Here is an 18986-nt window from a genome sequence, read left to right on the forward strand (position 1 = left end):
ACCACATGCAGGTATTCGTATTTCTCATCTATGGCGGGGGAAATTTCCGGTGCCATACAACACTCCAAGGTTCTCCCCAGACTCAATCCGTTTTTGGTACTCATATTGTCAAAGAAAGAAAGCGAAGGTCAAAACGCTAGCGTTTCTCTTAGGTTTGATGATGGGCTAGCATGATGCCTCCGATTTAGTGCTTAGGAACGACGTTATGCGGGAGATGTACAAAGGCAGACCAAAACTTCCCGTGTCTATACGATGAAACCCGCGATCGTCGACGCAAAGCACATACAACCGATCAGAGGCAGTTGACTTTATCTTTTATATGCAAATCTAGATCAATAGGGCGTAGTTCATTGCGGACAAGTCGGGTCCCGAATCTGTACGACGTATGGTATTCATTCTATCAACGGACCAGCGTATGAGGCTGGTATTAAAGTCTTTTCATTCTTCGCAAAATTGGTAGCGTAGTCTCCTTCTCTTTATTTAAAAGAATATAGAATGGGCAGAAAAGAAATATTAGCGCGCTATGTATCCCCTACCTCCCGTTGTGAATTCATCGAGCCTGAATCATGTCTCTTAATATATTATATTGTATTATCCGGATTTACAGCCCGAAATAGGCTATAAGGGGAGAGCAATATTTGTGCCAGGTTAGCTGTAGTCCAGCTGTAGTCATATATTGTATTAGTGCCTCGCTTCGATCAGGCTAGACCCTAAAGGGTGAACTGATAGCCCGGGCTGATTTTTGGGCGGCGAGAAACTTCTAGGAAGAACAAAACCTTCGTATAAGTTCATCCCCTGGTTTGAACCAGAGAAATACCTGGACATAGAAATCATATTTTCGGAATTACTGTGGGAAATATCATTAATAGTCTTTAATTTTTGTGATTCACTATTCCTCGAGATTAACTCATTATATTAGTGTGATAAGACCCTCTATAAACGGCTTAACCCCTATCTTTATTAACTAGCTGATTAATTACTAGCTACAGTCGACGTTAAGAAGCCCTTTAATAAGACAACGGGAGATAATATAATCATAGGTCTTTCTAACCACACCCCTTTGGCAAACGTCTTTTAAAGACCTAGATATTTCTTGACACGCTCTCTAGAGTGAACCACTATATACCACAAGTCGTACCTGCGAAGATCTCTTCATTTTTGACCTCACCCCTATTGCTGATTTTTACCCCTTTTTTGACCTCATCCTTCCCCTTCAAACACCCAGTATAGCTGTTTCTTCTTGATTTAGGATATCCTCTATTTATAAGATATTCTATAATCGAACTAGGCCTATCGCACGGTCTAAGGAAGGGAGCCAGTATATGATTTCCAAGATTTATCGCTATTCTAATTTCTATGTCTTACATCCTTGGATACTACTTATTATATCCTTAGATACTACCTTCTGTATCTTCCCCTTCTTGACCTTAGGTCCTTAGCTGATGCGAGCTGTCTGAGCTGTCTGACGGAACGGTTTTTCGGCCGTCAGTGACTCAGAAAGACCCTGTAATACTAGGTGTAATCGAGTATAATGCAATTCTCTCTCTCTCTGTATACATTCTACACTACACCACACCGCCATATTCCTACATATAGAATTCTGGTAAAAATAATAGGGTTTTGATATAGGGTTAACACTCGCTTAGGCTACTAATATTTAATATAAAATTCCTTAGCAGCCGCTAACACTTATAATCTTCTTCGTATACCTAAAATCAGCTTATCTATCTTTTGCTGATCTAATACATTCTAAGCTTCTATAATACAGGTATAAAAATATCTAATATCTTCTTCCGATTTCCCTATATTAACGAGCTCTGGGTGTAGCTCAAAAAGCTTTAGTTTTAAATATCTCTAAATGTATTGTAGTAGGGTTTCAGCTTGCAAAGGGATGTTATCTGATTGGTTCGTTGGATACAGCCCACACGGTCGTTACAGGATACAACTTCACTCCTATGAGGTCATCAAATATAACTTTTTACACTCTCTTCGCCATTTTGGCCTCTATTTTCCCCTAGGCCCAGGGCCTCAGTCACTTTCTATGGTGTATGTATGTATGGTTCTGAGTGTTGGTTTATGGATATCGTCTCATTCTGCCTACCCTATCAGGCTTGCCTACGCGCGCCCTGCTTCAGTATTTAATTAGGTTTAAATCAGGTGAGTATATAGGCTATTTACCACCTAAATTCTATAGGCTCTAAACTATATTTTCGTCACTTTAGTAATACAGCACGTACGTTCCACTCACCAAGCTTCTTTTACATATCCTTTGGGAGCATTTTCCGTGGGCTCAATAGGTAGTGAGAAATTAGGAATAGCAGATCTGGGCTAACGCCCTCGAGCTGCTATTTATTAGTTACCCTAGGATTGAAGGCGACGTATCGGGGTGGGTCCTATTCTCACCCTGTTCTCACCCGCTCTCACCCCGTTCTCACCTTTATCACCCCCAGTCTCCAATATTCTCACCCATATCACCCGCACTCACCCTAGTAGACAATTTCACGCTGTTTTAAAGGCCAGGGCTCTCTGAGGATTGACCACGTTTAGTATATGGCTTAAGTACGGCTGAGCGGACGGGAAGCCCTGTTCTCCACACCCTATGGTCGCATGTATCAGGAACCTTCTTGGGATGAGATATATAGTGCAATTGAAACTTTCCAGCCTGGGAAATTTTACGCAATACGAATTTGTAAGGTTCATATGGAGCAAGAAAGTTTCATTGCATCCAAAACACACGATACATACACGTTCTTTTTTGCAACCGTGGCTTTCAGTCTCAGTCTCCCGGCCTCGCACCAAAATGAGATTTACCAGAATAGAATTCAATGTCATTAAGCAAATAGACTTGAAGTATAAAAGTTTATTATAACAAAAGAAGACAAAACCATGGCAACAACAAGCAATGCCCAGACGTATTGCAAGGGTGGAAATTGGGGTTTGATCATGGCTAGTGATCCCCCAATGACGACATTCATTCTTCGTTACTGTCTTTTTGAATAACAGGCCACGTCCACTTCAGTAAAGTGTCCACCATGTCTTGATACTTTGACCAGTTCATAGATTCAGTATATTTGATTCCTGGCGTCAAATGTCTTGTTCTTTCAAACCGATTGGAGTCAAACTGTTCGAAGTTCAGCGCCGATGTGAATTGAAGTTTGAGCTTTTCATCATCAAAGTACGCGTAAAGCACGCGAGCATGACAATGTTTATCTAGTGCTATAATCAATCTCTGCACATGTCTTAATTAGCCTTCTGCTACTTTATCCGCATCAAATACCAGAAAGACATACCGGTAAAACATGGCGAAAATGCTCTAGACCTTTCGATTGTAGTTGTTTGAGCTCCTTCATCTGGCGTACCAATCCATGTAAAATGAGTTTCAGTAACACGATCAACTCGGTGACGGAAGGGAACTTCATGAAGGCGCGCCGGAATATCACGTATGCGAGCTCGTGACTTGAGCGTATCCGAAGATTGATTGGGAGGGCATCAACTTGCGATGTATCGGCGAGAGAATTCTCCCTTATGAAACACGAATCGTTCTGTTTATGGTCAAAGAACATATAAGGATGACGTTACCGTATGTAATATTCTTTTGAATCTTCATGTTCGGAATTGTCATCTTTTGAAGTATCATCTTCGGAATATTCTTCCTGAAAGTATTCAACTTGAGATCCCTTTCTGTTGATACCCTGGCTATAGTTTTAGTTAGCAAAAGAACAGTCATTGTCGTATTTAGATAATGGGAGTCTCTTATTTAGGCGATAGCTCAATCCAGCCATAGCTTGGAAACCTAAAGACATAAATAAGACAGTTGATCGGATAGCATGGTCCAATACTGGATCACTCACGGGTGTTTGTAGCTGTCTGGAAATAATGACTCTGATAAGTAGGAATAGTTATAGGGACAGAAGAAGCGACCATTCGAAGGGCACCCTTGACCTGTCCGTTCCTTCATCGATGTGGCGCCCATTTATCCAGACCGAGTCTATCTCCCTCTTCATATCACGACAACTGGGAAAGTCTTTCCGAGGAAGGAAATAAGGCATGACTGAAGGATGTGTGGCACCTGTGTCGATATCTAGGGGCTTGAATTCGATCCCGAGATCTTGAAGCATTCTCTGTGGAATGTCTTCAGTTTCAAGACTCGTGAGTTTATCATGAATATCTTTAAGGGTGCTAAAATGATCCTCCAGCTGGCGCTCAAGTGGTCTCATCTTGCAGCCGGGTTGGCGGGAGAGCCAAAGTAGATAAAAATAGGTTGATGGAAAATGAGTGATAGACTAGGAAATGGTGATAGGTTGCAAGAAGAAGTTCGCTCTGCCATCCAGAGCTTAACTTTGTCAGCAAAAACCTGCTCACTGGTACTATTCATAGTTCATTTTCGGTCTAGTCCTCATTGGGGGATGTTTCCAAGGCTCATCTGCGGCTCCCGATGCGCAAATCCCAAATCGGCTATCGGTCCTCTCCGAACCCCATTTGGAATGAGTGTCGTCAATTTCATTTTCATGGACCCGAATAAAGTCACGTACTAAAATATAAAGTTTTGCAGGCACGGAAAGCTGTCAAACTTGCTAGTATTTGCCTATTTCCACCATTTAGTGGAATAAAAAGTTATACAGACTGGATTTTGAGCGAACGAGATTGATTGTTCCCAATGAGACTATACGATGCAATCACACGGATGAGCTGGTATTTTGTACCATCTGCAGGAAAGACATGGAGCTCACGTCTAGAGTTTCTGGCTTCCAATTTTCGGGTTCGCCCGACACAAATGATTGCAGTATCTACCTGCTTGGCCAGTTTATAATTTCGTGGACAAGGTCAAGAATCAACATATTCAGCATAGGCAAGAAAAGTCAACGATGAAGTTAATCTTGGATTGCCTTACCTAAACGCAATGGACACAATGGCTGAAGGTGTCACTCGGTACAAAACCAACCTGCCAGCTGGCGCTTCTGGCGTGTAAGACAGACAGGGCCTCAACGACATAGTCCGCGCCAACCCCGAAAACATTCTGAGACCCGAGGACGGAGGATACTACCTAAATACCATGGATGGGGAACATTGGCGATAGCTGGCGATAGTCCGTAGACGATGCCATAGGAGAATTGGTGATGCAATCCATTTTACTCTTCATTTACGCCAACACCTTATGCCGCTTTATGAAAGATAGAAGACAGCTCCCACAGAAACATGTTAACACAATTCTTCAATCGCAAGCGGGCCCCCACTGAGGGGTATGTGCAGATGTCAAGAATCTGGCTGTTTTAGATGGGGGATCGTGGCCCTATGATCTGTTCTACTGATGTTCAGCTAGGAGGATCAATGCCGCCGTCGCGCGACAAAAGATAAACTCTCCATTGTCATCATAGGTTGAACGTCTAGCGCGGGTGGGTGTTACCCAAGCCGTAACCCGATTGTCTGCTTACAAGGTATTAAGGTCGTTTTTCTTATGAAAGATGCGACTGGAAGCTATTTGAAAGAGATAGTAGTTTATGCTTGAGACATGCAATTCATTGCAGCATTGATTTTCTCAGACGAACATGCCAGCAAGCATAGCACTCGATTCATCGTCGTCAATAGCGGCCAAGCGATCAGCTCACTTTACAATATCATCATTGGCATCGAGATTCAGCTCAACAGTTGGGTACGATTTTTACCGCAGACATGAGCATTCTCAAAGCATATTACGGTTTTCCTCTGGAGGGCCTCTCCATCCAGAGCGTCTTAACCAATCTTCGAAAGAACTAGCTCTTAAGTGGAGATCCTCCCAGGATGAGTCTTCCGCTGGATCAAGAGCTCCGTAGCAAATCTTGTCCTCTGGCGCTATCGAGATCCATTCCATCATTTGGCGAATATCCTCCTTGAACCCATTTCCTACTGCTTTGGATGCCAAATTAGCCCATTCATCCATCGAGATTGGGGAATAAATCGCTGGCTGGCCAGTGACTCGCGTAAAGGTGGATGCAAAATCGTCCATCCGCAATTTCGGGCTGCAAACGACGTAATTTTTGTTTCTTGTTTTCGCGATGCCTAAAGCGAATACCTCTGTGAGATACTGTCAGCTTGGTACCTCTCTTTGACCATAAATTATTTCTCTCTAGTATCTCACCAGGTCTCCCTTGGTGTAAGCGACCACAAAAGGTTCGATATCACAACTTACCTGCAGCAAAAACACCCATATCATGTACAGGATCAACCCACTCAACTGACTTTGTAGCCGATATCGGGGGACAAAATCGAACGACCCCATTTGCTGTAATAGTTAGAGATATCTTCCACGGACAAATCTCCGTCAGAACCGACCTTCTCTTCGACAGTACTGCGGACGATCCAGGTTGGTGAAGAAGAGACCTTCAAATTGGTTGGCTGTAAATCCACACGAACACTTGGTGTCAGCAGGGAGACTAACCAGGAAGAAGGCAAGTGACCGCAGGGAGGTTTTGCTTTGCCCACTGCTCAATGACAAACTTATGATCCATGTGAAATAATTTGTCAAAGCGACCAGAAGTCGCTCGTCTCATGTCTGGCAGGCTACTAAAAACAAAGTGCTGAATGCGGCAAATCCTCGCAGCAGAAATAATGTTCTTCCCACTTTCGAGCTCCAGCTTCAGGTCGTCCTCCTTTTCGATCGTTCTTGAATTGGTCTCGCTCGTCACCGCAAACACACCATACGCCCCAGAGAAAGCGTTCTGAAGACTTTCTATATCGAAAATATCTCCGGAAGTAAGGCTGAGACGGTGGTCGGAGGTTTGAAAATCATTCAAAAGACGTTGAGCTGAGACGGAATTCACATCCCTGGTGACTGCGCGGACATTCCACAGTTCCCGCGAATTGTCACTTAAAAGCGAACTCACTACACCTTTGCCTTGGTTTCCTGTAGACCCAAGCACAACGATAATGCGGTTTTGCGTGTTGAGAATCATTTCGATTCCATAGGAAATTAAGCAACCTTGCGTGGCCGAGATGGCAGAGAAGGGTGAAGGGAGGATTAATTATGAACAAGAAAAAAAATTAATGTAGTGAAAAAGACGTTTCAAGAAAACTGATATAGGTTTTTCTTTTTGCAGTTTCACTCCTCTCGGCCACTAGGACTGAATGAATACATTACAAATTCAAGGGTGATAAAAGTCGCCGACGTGGTGAGCGGATGAACCATCTTTCCGTATCGGAGACTTATGATATAATGTCAAAGAGAAGGGTGGTATCTTACTACCAAGAACAAGGTCATTCATCAAGTACCCATTGTCTCTTTGTCTCTGTATGGTAAACGGAGTACGCCCGCATACCAGCGTTGTACCACGCTTGGAACGACTTCCGAGATGTAATAACGCTTTAATAGCGGTGGAAATACATAAACATGTTTTTAATGGCCCCCACCGCAGGTTCCTTTCCTGTATTTTCAGTTTCTAATATGCCTTAAGTAGCGCTATGAAAAGTAATTGTGCTAATTTGGATAGAGAGGAGGCTTACGGTAACTTACGTGCTGGGTCTGGGAGCTTCTGCAACGCACGGTGGCTGTCATTGCTATTCTGAGTGAGTGGTAATTTCGTCTTGGTCTCCCCTTCATCAACGCTCTTAGCTAGTGAATCTGACAAGTCTCATTTTGTGCTATTAAGACAGGAAAGAGACTTTAGATGAAGAACACACAAGATTGATTGTAAAGCCGAGGAGCACCTGCAAAAATGGAAAACCTCTGTGGTCATACTCTTGTTTTTCCTCATTCAAGTCAGCAAGGGGCAATGGGCTATTATCCCAGGTGGGGTGAGAAATAGCACATTTGGCTACGCGGGCTGAACCTTGAGGGAGATACCATTCGGAGGGTGAACAGGTCCCTGTATACCCTGAGGATGTCCTGAGTAGAGCAGCGAGTCGCCCACCATCGGAGTGTAGGCGCTATGAATGCCACTTTTCTTCCCCTTGGCGAAGGATTATGGAAGCCGGATCGATATGGGCTTGGGCGTTTCGAGAATTTGTTTCAAAAACTGTATATCAGAAGCCACTGTATGAGATTAACTCTACCTAACAAGGCACTTTGATGTATTTTTAGTCATATAGTTTTGAGAAGGTTGGAAAGCTACCAAGCTTTCGTGGGGACATGTGTGATCTAATGTTGATGATGCAATCGTGATTGAGACATTATAGGATTATCTCACGGTCAAAACTTTCATTTCCTATCTACATTCTGCATCGGCTCCAGCAAATATAATTTGAAGCGAAGGAGAATTGATCCAGCCTAACCATGAGGAAAGAACGTGAGTGTTCTTATAACGGCCCTGGTCCTCCATGTGCGTCTTGTGGGACTGCTCATGAGCATGAAGATATACGAGACGGTAAGTTCTACCCAGTTGCGACTTGGATAATTCATAGTGATGGGTCACTGAATATCAACTCAATGCCAGTTCGAGAACTAATCGAAGAGAATTGTGGTGATAAGGAAACACACGAATGGTTCAGTGATTGGAACGGCCACTTTTTCAAATTTTGCGTGTTTCATCAAGGCTGCTGGAAATTATTCTTACAACACTTCCACAGCGGAGTTGTGCGTATCGAAAAACTGGCCCAGATAATTCAAAAAGCACCTGGGCCCAAATATCGTGCCTGTAAGTCATTTTCTCAATCTTCTTACCTGATTTTCGCGCCCACGAGCAACCTCAAATAACCGGTACAAACCTTTAGATCATATAATCCTAGACACCGGAACTCCTAGCCCAAGATGCTTTCGATATATCGGATGCCGGGCCGAGGCAAAAACTTTCCCAAAAGCAGAAAACTTGAAATGTGAAGATCTCGTGAAAGAACAGACCCCAGAAAATGACTTGTTCTATCTCCTCCCATTCGAAATCCGTCTCGAGATTGCCTATCTTCTTCCAACGCCTGAATGTCTTAGCTTGAGACTTGCATCGAAAGCCATGGTTCACATATTTGGATATCAAGAATTTTGGAAAACGCGCTCCCTGATTCATCGGGAGCGGGGGTATGTCAACTATTTACTCGAAGAAAGCCGTGAAGACTGGAGACTAATGTACCGCTGCACTAGTAGACTGGGACGCCTTCCTAAGACACTACGTTTTAGAAGACTGCAGTGGCTTCATAACGAGTGGATTGAAGATAGGTGTATGATGGTTGGAGCTGCACTAACTCCATCAGCTGAGAACAATAGTCGATTTGATGGCCTACTCTGGGACAGAGCCGCTGGAACAGTCCAATGCGATAGACCTTACGAAGACAGACCTTACCTATTCAACCGGACTGATCTACTTGCACTTGGCAATGACATCTGCGAGCGATGTCTTAAAGTGCATAACCTATTACCACCTCAGATGGCTTCCATCTCTGGCGGGCTTGTGGGAATCACAGTCTCTGTCCTTGCTGAAGATGAACATTCATTTATCACTGGGTTCAAGCTTGTCTACGGCAAGAATACACCAAATATTTATTTTGGCTATCAAATCCCTCAAAAGCAGATCAAGATTGATCTTCGCGATCAGCAGGGGGTTGGTAAGCCGAATGCAACCTGCCAACCAGTTATACTTGCTCCACGAGGAGAGTTAAAAGCCTTTGCTGGAGATTTTGATGTAAGCCAAATATCAATATGCTAGTTTAATCATATGCTCAGCTAAGGTTACTGACCCATCCCTAGCATTGCAGGATGGTAGGGCTTGGAGTAGGCTCATTGCGTCCAGAATAATAGTACGTATCTCAATCAGGGAATGATCTCACCTTCACAGTTGGCACCGAAATGAATGAGTACGAGATAAGCATAGTATCTCAAAAATTGCTATTTGTACCCCGATTTCGCCATTTCTACCTCCAATCTGCCAACTGTACCTAAGTTTTGATAATTGGACTCTCCCACAAGACAGGAATCCATTTTGAATTGGGACCTCACATGAAACAATTCTGTCCCTCTGACCACTTGTCATTTTCCCCCTTCATAGACAGAGCATATGAACTTATTTTAGAAAGAATGCGAGAGGGGAAGGGAGGGGGAAGAAAGATCGGTTGCGGGGACAACATTATTTGATCCGAGGCTCTAATTCGAACTGGATAATACTATATAAATTGTTGAAAGTCCTGCTACATACGACCATAGGGTAGACATCGCCAAAACCCACAAAGCCCAAAGCCCAACCCAACCCAACCCACAAATGGGTTGGGTTTTGGGCCCGTTGCTCGGCCCACTAGTCTACAAACAGTATAAACATTTACTAATTTTAGTAAAAAATCAAAATATATAGTCTTTTTGTGCATTTTTCTATATTAATCAGCAGATTTATGAGCGCCAAGACCAGTTTTATGTAAAGTTGGGCTTTGGGCCTGACTCTAGGCCTATTTTCAGGTTTTGGCGATGTCTAACTACGAGTTCGTCTCCAAAGAGATGTAAGCAATATGCCCTCTGTTCTTCCTGCGGACATCTAAAGATACTGAGATAACTACATTCCTTATGGACCAACTACTAGCAACGAAGAATAGGGGAATCCAAAGAAAGGGTTGTAAGCTTTGAAGTTTCGATTATGCGTTTATTTCAATGAAGGGAACCTGTTTGAGCTACTAGCTGCCTGACTGGTCTCCGAGTGGGTGGACCTTGTTGAGGTGAAATTTGTTTCAAGTCGCGTTTCATCTGTTGACTTTGGATGAGTTAGCGAATCGCCTCTTGATCCGTCTCCTGACGTTGAGTCTCCTCTCAGATCCCCGAGCGAAGAGTAGTAATTATGCGGCAGGAAGCTGCATGAAACCCCCCAAGGCTCAGCGATTCTAGCCTTGGATCTTAGATATAATCACGTCCCTCGGCAATGCACCTTGCGCAGGTATCGTATAATAGGTGTTATTCTGTGTACGTGTATTATCTACCCGATTTCAGCGTGTTTGATTATACGCGTTTTAGGTAGGCGGTATGGGCGGTGAGGGGGGTTGGTCTTTTAGGGGTGTCAACACTTCTGTCGTGGTACTGTACTCCGTACTCAATGGGCCATGCCCGTACTAGTCCGTACTGTAATGACCACGTTTCGACACATTTGTTCCGCCAATGAGCATAGGCCCGTATATAAACCCGCGTCATCTTATGCAGGGCGGGGCATCCGAACTGTTGCGGTTGATCGCAGATCTACCGCTGTGACGATGATGCAATGAACCATACGATCTGCAGTGTGGGTCTGGTGCCGAACGAACAGACGCACACCCTATCTCACGTCCCGGTTTCCTGAACTACCTTCCATGGATTATACAGGGGTGGTTCCCGTGTGCCTCACGGCTATCTCGTCTATATGATAAGCTCCATAAGACTGTGCTAGAATCATAGCTTATCTTCAGCCGTAGCTCTGCTTCCAGAATGAGCTCAACGTGCTCTGTACTGCTGCCCACCGTATCAAGAAGCTATACGTCATCGGACCCACTTAGAGCAGTATGGGCAGGTGTTGATCGTGAAGGAATACTCGCAATATTACCAAGATTTGTCCACGAACAGTCGTGGAATCAGGCGCATGGCCGCACTTTTGCGTCCTTCAACCTACTGCGCACACCTTACTCCTCCGAACATGGACGAAAGCCGACAGGAAAAGCAAAGTGGACAACCTGATGGTCTCGAGCGCGAAGCCGCGCACAGGGGGCTTAGAAAGACTGGGTCCAGGACACTTGGGTGGGATACGAACCACCGCAACTTCCCACGCAATTGGCCCCTTCAGCGCAAGTTCTATGACGCCTGTGTCATCTTCTCCTTGGAGTTCTATACGACTATCATGAGCACAACGGGGCCATCCGCTGCAGAAGAGGCCATGTCAGAGTACGCAATGACCAGGGCTGTGATGCTCACCGGATTTCAGTTCATGTATGGCATTGGACAAGCATTGGGGGCGCTGATCATGCCTCCTTTTTCTGAGGCTCTTGGTCGCCAAAAGTCCTACCTCGTGTCCGCCGGTGCATACAGTATTTCTTCTCTGATGGTTGGCCTCGTTCCTTCGCCAGCCGGAGTCTTCATCGGCCGCTTCTTCTCCGGTTTCGCCTCGTCTGTGCCAGCGATCGTTTTGGCTGGAAGTATCGAGGATCTGTATACCCACCAGCCAAGGCTCTGGCTTCTCTGGTTTTGGAATTGCTCCACTATGCTCGGCATCGCCGTGGGCCCAATCTATGGGTCCTATATAGTAGATGCAATCGGTTGGTAAGTATATCAGGCGGCCATTGTGTGTGTAGCCATCGATGTACTGACCGCACAAACTGTAGGCGCTGGGTTTACCATGTTTCCGCCATCACCTGTGCAGTGATATTCTTCCTCCTTATACCCGTCCGCGAGAGCCGGCCGACAACCCTGCTTGAACGCCGCTTTGCCAATCTACAGTCAAAGATCGGAGTGGTAGACATGGATATACCAAACCCTGACCGGATAAATAGCACCCGAGAGCTTGTGAAGGTGATTCTGGTGCGGCCGGCCAAGATTGGTGTCTCGGAACCTATAATCATTTTAGTCTCAATTCTCAGCGCGTCGGCGTGGGGTATGATGTACCTCTTTACCGAGTCCTTCACCGTTGTATATAGCGCATTTGGCTGGAGCTCAAGGGCGACCTCACTGCCTTTTATTGCTCTGGTTCCTGGGGTCATTATGAGTGGGATTGTTCGCTTTTGGGACCATCACAAGCTGAAGTCCCGACAGAAAGCCGGACAGTGGCCGGAGCCGGAAGATAAGATTGGCGGATTTGCCATTGCTGCGCCTGCACTCGCCACAGGACTCTGGATCTTCGGCTGGACAGTTCCACCGCTCGTCCATGTCCCTTGGATCGCATCCATGTTCGGCCTCGTGCTTATTGGCTTTGCAGCGACCGAGTTCTCGTACACGCTAAGTGGGTACATTTCCGACACGTATACTATCTACGCCTCGTCAGCGTTGGCTATTCAAGGCTTCTTACGCGCGCTGGCCTCCGGGTGTCTTCCTCTGTTCGCGTATCCAATGTATTCGGGGCTCGGATCAAACATCGCGACAAGTATTATCGCAACTGTGGCAACGTTGTTCTGCATAACGCCATATGTATTTCTGAGACATGGTAAGCGCTTAAGGGAGAACAGCCCTTTCGCTCGGTATAGTGCAAAGGTGAATGACGAACACGGTGCTGATTGAGGGGCGTCATTACATATAATGAGTTTAATCAACAGTCCTGTTTTTTTGCTTCGATGAGATTAGCGCCAACCTCTTGATCTGTTGAGGTTTCAATCTTCAATACCGCTGAGGCTTGTGAGAATGAAACGGAGTAATTGATTGTCCTTCCCCAGACAGTAAGGATCGGTCTACAATAACGGGTCATAAGTATTTGCACCCCATCGGATTTGTCGACAAAAGAGAGGGTTGCCATTTTACTAGTGCGCCCAGGGAATATTCAGCACTCCCGACTCGCGCCTACCAGAGGCCACAAACCTAAATACCAGATAACACAAAGACATGTCTTCTCAACACAATTATTCCACACCTCATACGCCATATAGTAACCAATCACAAAGCTTAGCCATGGCATTGTGTAGATACTAAGAGACCAGTGTTCGAAAGTCTGCGCTCATACCAATGATATATCTAATCCCTAGCGGGGCGGCCGGTGCGGTGACTACGCCGGCAGGATTCTCACCCGGTTCTCACCCTGCCTATTGCGCACTCACCCTTCTCACCACCGGCCGCGCGACGCTAAAGCGGCTCTCACTCATTCCTCGCCCTGCCGGCACCCACCGGACTACTGGCCGCATTGAGGCTACACATAGATCCCTCAGAAACATTACTATATAGTTTACTTCAACGTGAATCAAAGCACATACGACCATAGGGTGTGGAGAACAGGGCTTCCCGTCCGCTCAGCCGTACTTAAGCCACACGCCGGTTAGTTAGTAGTATGGTGGGTGACCACATGCGAATCCTGACTGTTGTATGTTTTTATCTTTTTTTTTCTCTCTTAAGATAGAACCTTGGTGCTGTGCCCTGCAGCCCTTCCCCTGAACACCCTGAATGCCCGATATTTCTCACCAGAACGGTGTAGACCCCAAGCCTTTGCGAAGGGGGGAGAGAAAGGAGAGGATACAACAAGTGATGTATATTCGTCTTTTCTATTTTAATTTCTTACGTTGTGCAGTTTCGCAAATTCTAATTTAATTGCTCTGTATATATCCGCACTTAACACAATACCGATCTCGAAATGAAATGAACATCGAATCAAGGCTTAGTCAATTGCTCCTTGCGGAAGAACATGAAAAATCCAATCGGAATTACCAATTGACAGCTCAGCGCAATCCAAAACCAGGGCTTCGAGAGGCCGAAGATGATACCCGCCGAAAAATCAGGGAATACATTCCCTGGACCCTCACGATCGGGTGCACTGGCACTAGCGACCAAAGTCGTCACCGTGCCAATCAACTGAGCCCCACACAGCGTTGCCGCAATGTGAATCCGTGTAAGTGTTTGTAGCAGCATCATGCCAATTCCAACTCCTTGAATGGAATCCAAAACGCCTAGCCAGAGCCAGAGGATTCGACCACCCAGGGCACTGCCCCGGGGACCACCCACAATCCATGGCACCCACAGCCCAATACCGGACGTACCCCAGAGCATCTGTGCCCATCGTGGAGCACCAAGACCGACGGCGAAAATTGGCACGATCCAAGAATGAGTCTTCGATCTCCAAGCCAGCAGTGCGAGAAGCACGTACCAGACGCCGATGAAAAAGGTCAAAGCAAGTAGCAACACCATCCAACCAGGCGCGTACTTGGAGCCCCAGAGATACGCCCAGTTGCGCTGGTAGGGCATGCTGAGGAAGTAATTTTGCAGCACCACTGATATTGAAAACCAGATGATTATCCTTCGGCGAAAAATGCTTTTGTAGAAAGCCGGAATCTTGCCGGGGGTTTGGCGGTAGTATTTTGGCAGACCGGTGTAGAGCGCTGCTGCGATAGTCAACAGTAAAGCGGCGATGGGTATCGTTATGCCTGCGGCAACGCCTGGCGATGCAAACGTTCCACGGCGGCTTGTTGATGCCAACTCAGAGCCCCAGAAGAAGAGTGCAGCGACGTATATATTCTGTGTGCCCTGGATGAGGCATGCGCGATAGATCCAGGATTCGATCTTGGATCCCCCTGTCAATATATGAGTACAAATTTTAGCATATTGAAAGTCAATTACTTACCATCATCTCCAAAGTTCAGAGAGAAGAACAGGTAGCCACTTGAAGAGCCCATGATATAAAATGCAGCGGCGATATGATATACCCAGGTTTGACCTGAAGCGTCGGGACTGAAACTGGCAACGCCGATAATGAAGAATGCAAGACTGTAAAGGACAAAAGGAAGTGAGAGGATGTAGAGTGACGGGATGCGTCGGAATGCCAACAACCAACCGCAGCTGGTGATGGTGTACAAACTTCCTAAAATGTAAAGTGCCGCGGGACTGCTTTCTGATCCAGTGAAAAGTGTTATCTGAGAGGGATTAACAGCCATTATCTGACCCAAAGCCAGAAGTATTGAGTAGATTGGCCAGTCCACGATCCGGGTTGACAGCCAGCGTTGGATTGCAGGAGGCCGCTGGATACTCACAGGCAGCAACATCTCCTGTGCTGAAGCGTCTTCCCAGTTGAATTCATTGCCTTCGTCATCATCTAAATTATTACTTAGGGATGGTGACCTGTGGGCTCCAAACGATGGTGAGGGCATTGGTGATGGGCTGCGTGATCCGCGACCTAGCTGAACTTCACGCAGATTGTCCGATCATTCTTTTTCACTTTGCACAATGAAATCCTCAATGCACAGGTCGCTTTCGGAGTTTTTGCCATTCAACCGCTGCAACAAACCCTGGAAATAGCGTGAGTATTTCCCAGTCTCATCCTTGAAAGTGGGATCTGCATTCTCCAACGAAAAGCTCTCGCGTGTGGCTCTAATCTGATCCAAACTCAAGACTGAAGTCGACCTCAGTCGGCCCCTTTGTGCTAGTGAGTAGGCCCGGTTGATCCCTAGACCTGCCATGCCCGCGGAACTTGATGAAACACCTGACATAGAGCGACCTCGTCGATTCTGCTCCGCATTGTCTGAAGCCCCTCGACTGAGAATGGCCTCTGCCTCTTCCGTCGACATGGCCTGCTCATCTGGATCTGCAATCTCCTCCAATCTCGGTGTGAGCGCGGTGCCCTCATGCAAAACAGTTGTTTTTGGTTGATGCCCAGGACCGGAACGGACCCCCAAAGAGAGACTCCGAATGGGAGTCCCAGCGGGAAGCTCGAAGCCCGAAGACCTTGGGCTAGGATTCATTTCATCGATGTTGAGACTCGGGGTTTGGATTATGACTAGTGATGTTTGACTAAAATCACGCGAGTGCATACAACTAGAACGCGAGGACTCACGAGGCTTCCGCCGAGAGGGATCGTTTTGCTCTTCATGCATACGAATTGATCGCAATTGCAGATAGTCGAGGTCCTCTACCCATCGAGCCACTGGGAAGCGCTGTTTGGCAGAGTTTGCTCTCATCATTGCGCGATTGGATTGCTTCGACCCGATCGCGCTTTCAATGGCTGCCTTGAATTGCTTTTGGAGATGTTTCACGGTCATGGATTCGACGGGGAACCACCAGCCTGGCATCTGGCCAAGTCCACCAACCAAAGCCCCGACTCCGAGAGCTCCTTTCCTCCCGAATTCAACCGCCACAAGACCAAAGGGCTCATCGCGCGATGGGATAAGCGCAAACTCAGCGCCCGTGAAGATGAAAGGCGGCAAAGCAGTGAATTCGGGTTTCGAAAATACCCGTCCGGGGTAGAGCGTCATCATTTCCTGTAATTTGAGGGCGGCAAATTTCCCATACATATCGATGACTGGACCGACGCAGATCAGCTGCACATTGGAATGTTTTCCCAGTATCACTGGGAAGATGTCCGCTATAAGGTCGACACTTTTTTAAACAGACCACTGACTGACAAACACGAACAGTTCAGCAGTCGGGTCTACCTTCAGCCCTGCCCACTTTTGCGCTTGGCAACGGTCATTTCCTCGAGAGTTCTCATACTCCGGATCAACTTGAATGACCTGGCGAGATTCTGCCTCGGGATCCCAGGGCTCGGTATCAGAAGGATCTGCGTTGGGAAGTTTGCCGATCCCTTTGAGGCCCCAGAAGATCGGATATCGTGCGTAAGAGCGATCGCCATATTTGTTAGACACACCAACCGCCCCAAAGCCCCGCTGGTGGACTCGAAGATAACTTGCTCCAGCACGAAGAAGGTTGAACACTTCGCCAAACTGCACGTACTTGCGGATGACCTGGATCTTCAGGTTGAACACCTCACTAATTTCATCAAGCTCTTTCTGATCACGCAGCGGCCAAAGTCCTTGAAATTCGGCATTGTGAAGTGATAGGCAGCAGGGGATGGTGCGCGGAAGAAGATAGAGAGGTGCTAATGCGCCGTGATAGTCGTTAATATGATAAATTTCGATCGGAAAGCGCTTGGTCGTTTCGGCAATGCAGTTATTCCATGCACTGTAGTAAATTGCACTTCGGAGATCATCCATTCGAGGTGGATATGGCTCTGATTTGGTCTGCTGGCAGAAGATAGGGGCGTCAAGAAGCACGTATGTAATGTTGCGTAGCTTGTGGTATTGAACCTGAACTTCATAGACAGTCCCGCCAATGGCGATGGACATGGGATCGACCGGTGTATCAATTGGATAGTCAACTCCACCAACGCAGGGTACCACCCATACAATGTCATGATGGGGGAGGTTCTTCCCCATCAATTGTGCCATCACTCCAAGCCCGCCAATCTTGATTTTGATGCTCCAGTCTTCAATGTCATATTCCAAAGTGGCCAACAAGACGGTTCGCTTAGGTTTCGGAATTGAAATTGCGGCCAAAGGGAGAACACCGAAAGGATTTGTTTTTCCTACGTCTGTCATTGTCGGTCCTTGATTCTCTTCGCTGCCAAGCTTATCGAAGCCTTTATTCAGGCGGAGGAAAGCCGGCAAAGAGCCAAGTTGAAGACCTTTACCGACGCCCGTGCGGTTGAAAGTGACGTGGTAGAAAGCGCCCATATATATCCAAATACTGAGTGCACCAGTCACTACCGGAAGGATCCAGAGCAAGAGATACATGATCTGTTGGTGCAGCCGTTGTCCAACTGGAACAAGCTCAAATCGCATTTTTCCATCGTTCAATTCCATTTGGTAGGCCATGAATGGTGCGGGCGGAAATTCGGAGAAATCAATGACATTGTCACCAACGGAAAGCGAGTCCGGCTGAAGGCGATTTAACCGACTGCTGTTCAGGGTATTTCCAAGCAAAAAGGTTTGATCGAGCTTTTTGTCAGGATTAATTCCCCAAACATTCACCTGGAATTTGGACGGCCATTCGGCTGACAAGTGGAATTTCCAAGCTTTTATCTTGTCATCCAGCGAGAACGTGTTTTTCAGTCCGATATCCTGCCCGTATTTATTGAAATCCCCAATTGCAAACAGATGAGGGAATCGTCTCGGGGACTTTTTTGCTCCCCGCAAATCCATATGTTGAACATGCTGGCTACTTCCTGCCATCTTGCTCCAGTACTGCAAAATGACATGGCTTCCTTCCCATTGCTGTCGCTTCGTTCCGGACCATGGCAGATTGCTGATCCGGCTCGGAGTTCCTTTATAGACCTCCCAGTCGCTCCAAGAGCTCCCCCAATTAGTACTGAAACGCCATTGATCTGCACCGGCAGCTGTGTGCTCCACGAGAAAGCCATCCGCATCTGTTAGCTCTGTGAGCCCGGTCTCTGTATGGTTCGCGAGCATCGGGAAAATCATTGGGTTGTCTGTAAATCCAACACGAAACATCAAATGACCGATAGAGTTTGTGAATCTTGATTTCGTTGCCGTGGAGGCATTGTTGACCGTCAAAGTGTGGATCCCATGAGTGAAATTGTCAACTGTAGCCTTCCACGACCATGTGGAGGGAATTTGACCCGGATGCTCCATGGATTCAGCTCAAACCATCGCACAAGACACGCTGT

General features: G+C 46.5%; 5 protein-coding genes across 5 annotated transcripts; 2 read left to right on the forward strand and 3 right to left on the reverse strand.

The window, feature by feature from the left end:
* Positions 1–2971: 2971 nt before the first annotated feature.
* N7484_007784 (uncharacterized protein) lies at positions 2972–4217 on the reverse strand (the record flags this gene model as incomplete). The annotated part of the gene is made up of 4 exons (XM_057118171.1): positions 2972–3229; positions 3291–3522; positions 3580–3696; positions 3943–4217. The coding sequence occupies 4 exons, from the start codon at positions 4215–4217 to the stop codon at positions 2972–2974; spliced, it is 882 nt and encodes a 293-aa protein (XP_056971206.1).
* A 1463-nt stretch (positions 4218–5680) lies between these two features.
* On the reverse strand, positions 5681–6929 carry N7484_007785 (NmrA-like; the record flags this gene model as incomplete). Its single annotated transcript, XM_057118172.1, has 4 exons — positions 5681–6051; positions 6167–6259; positions 6310–6372; positions 6416–6929. The coding sequence occupies 4 exons, from the start codon at positions 6927–6929 to the stop codon at positions 5681–5683; spliced, it is 1041 nt and encodes a 346-aa protein (XP_056971207.1).
* A 2196-nt stretch (positions 6930–9125) lies between these two features.
* On the forward strand, positions 9126–9749 carry N7484_007786 (uncharacterized protein; the record flags this gene model as incomplete). Its single annotated transcript, XM_057118173.1, has 2 exons — positions 9126–9581; positions 9714–9749. 2 exons carry the CDS (start codon positions 9126–9128, stop codon positions 9747–9749), a joined length of 492 nt encoding a protein of 163 aa, XP_056971208.1.
* A 1791-nt stretch (positions 9750–11540) lies between these two features.
* On the forward strand, positions 11541–13111 carry N7484_007787 (uncharacterized protein; the record flags this gene model as incomplete). The annotated part of the gene is made up of 2 exons (XM_057118174.1): positions 11541–12160; positions 12223–13111. The coding sequence occupies 2 exons, from the start codon at positions 11541–11543 to the stop codon at positions 13109–13111; spliced, it is 1509 nt and encodes a 502-aa protein (XP_056971209.1).
* A 1074-nt stretch (positions 13112–14185) lies between these two features.
* On the reverse strand, positions 14186–18951 carry N7484_007788 (uncharacterized protein; the record flags this gene model as incomplete). Its single annotated transcript, XM_057118175.1, has 5 exons — positions 14186–15102; positions 15153–15620; positions 15813–16301; positions 16359–16871; positions 16923–18951. 5 exons carry the CDS (start codon positions 18949–18951, stop codon positions 14186–14188), a joined length of 4416 nt encoding a protein of 1471 aa, XP_056971210.1.
* Positions 18952–18986: the final 35 nt, after the last annotated feature.

The sequence above is a fragment of the Penicillium longicatenatum genome (assembly GCF_028827895.1).
Source record: "Penicillium longicatenatum strain IBT 33135 chromosome Unknown contig_4_segment0_segment0, whole genome shotgun sequence".
NCBI lineage: Eukaryota > Fungi > Ascomycota > Eurotiomycetes > Eurotiales > Aspergillaceae > Penicillium > Penicillium longicatenatum.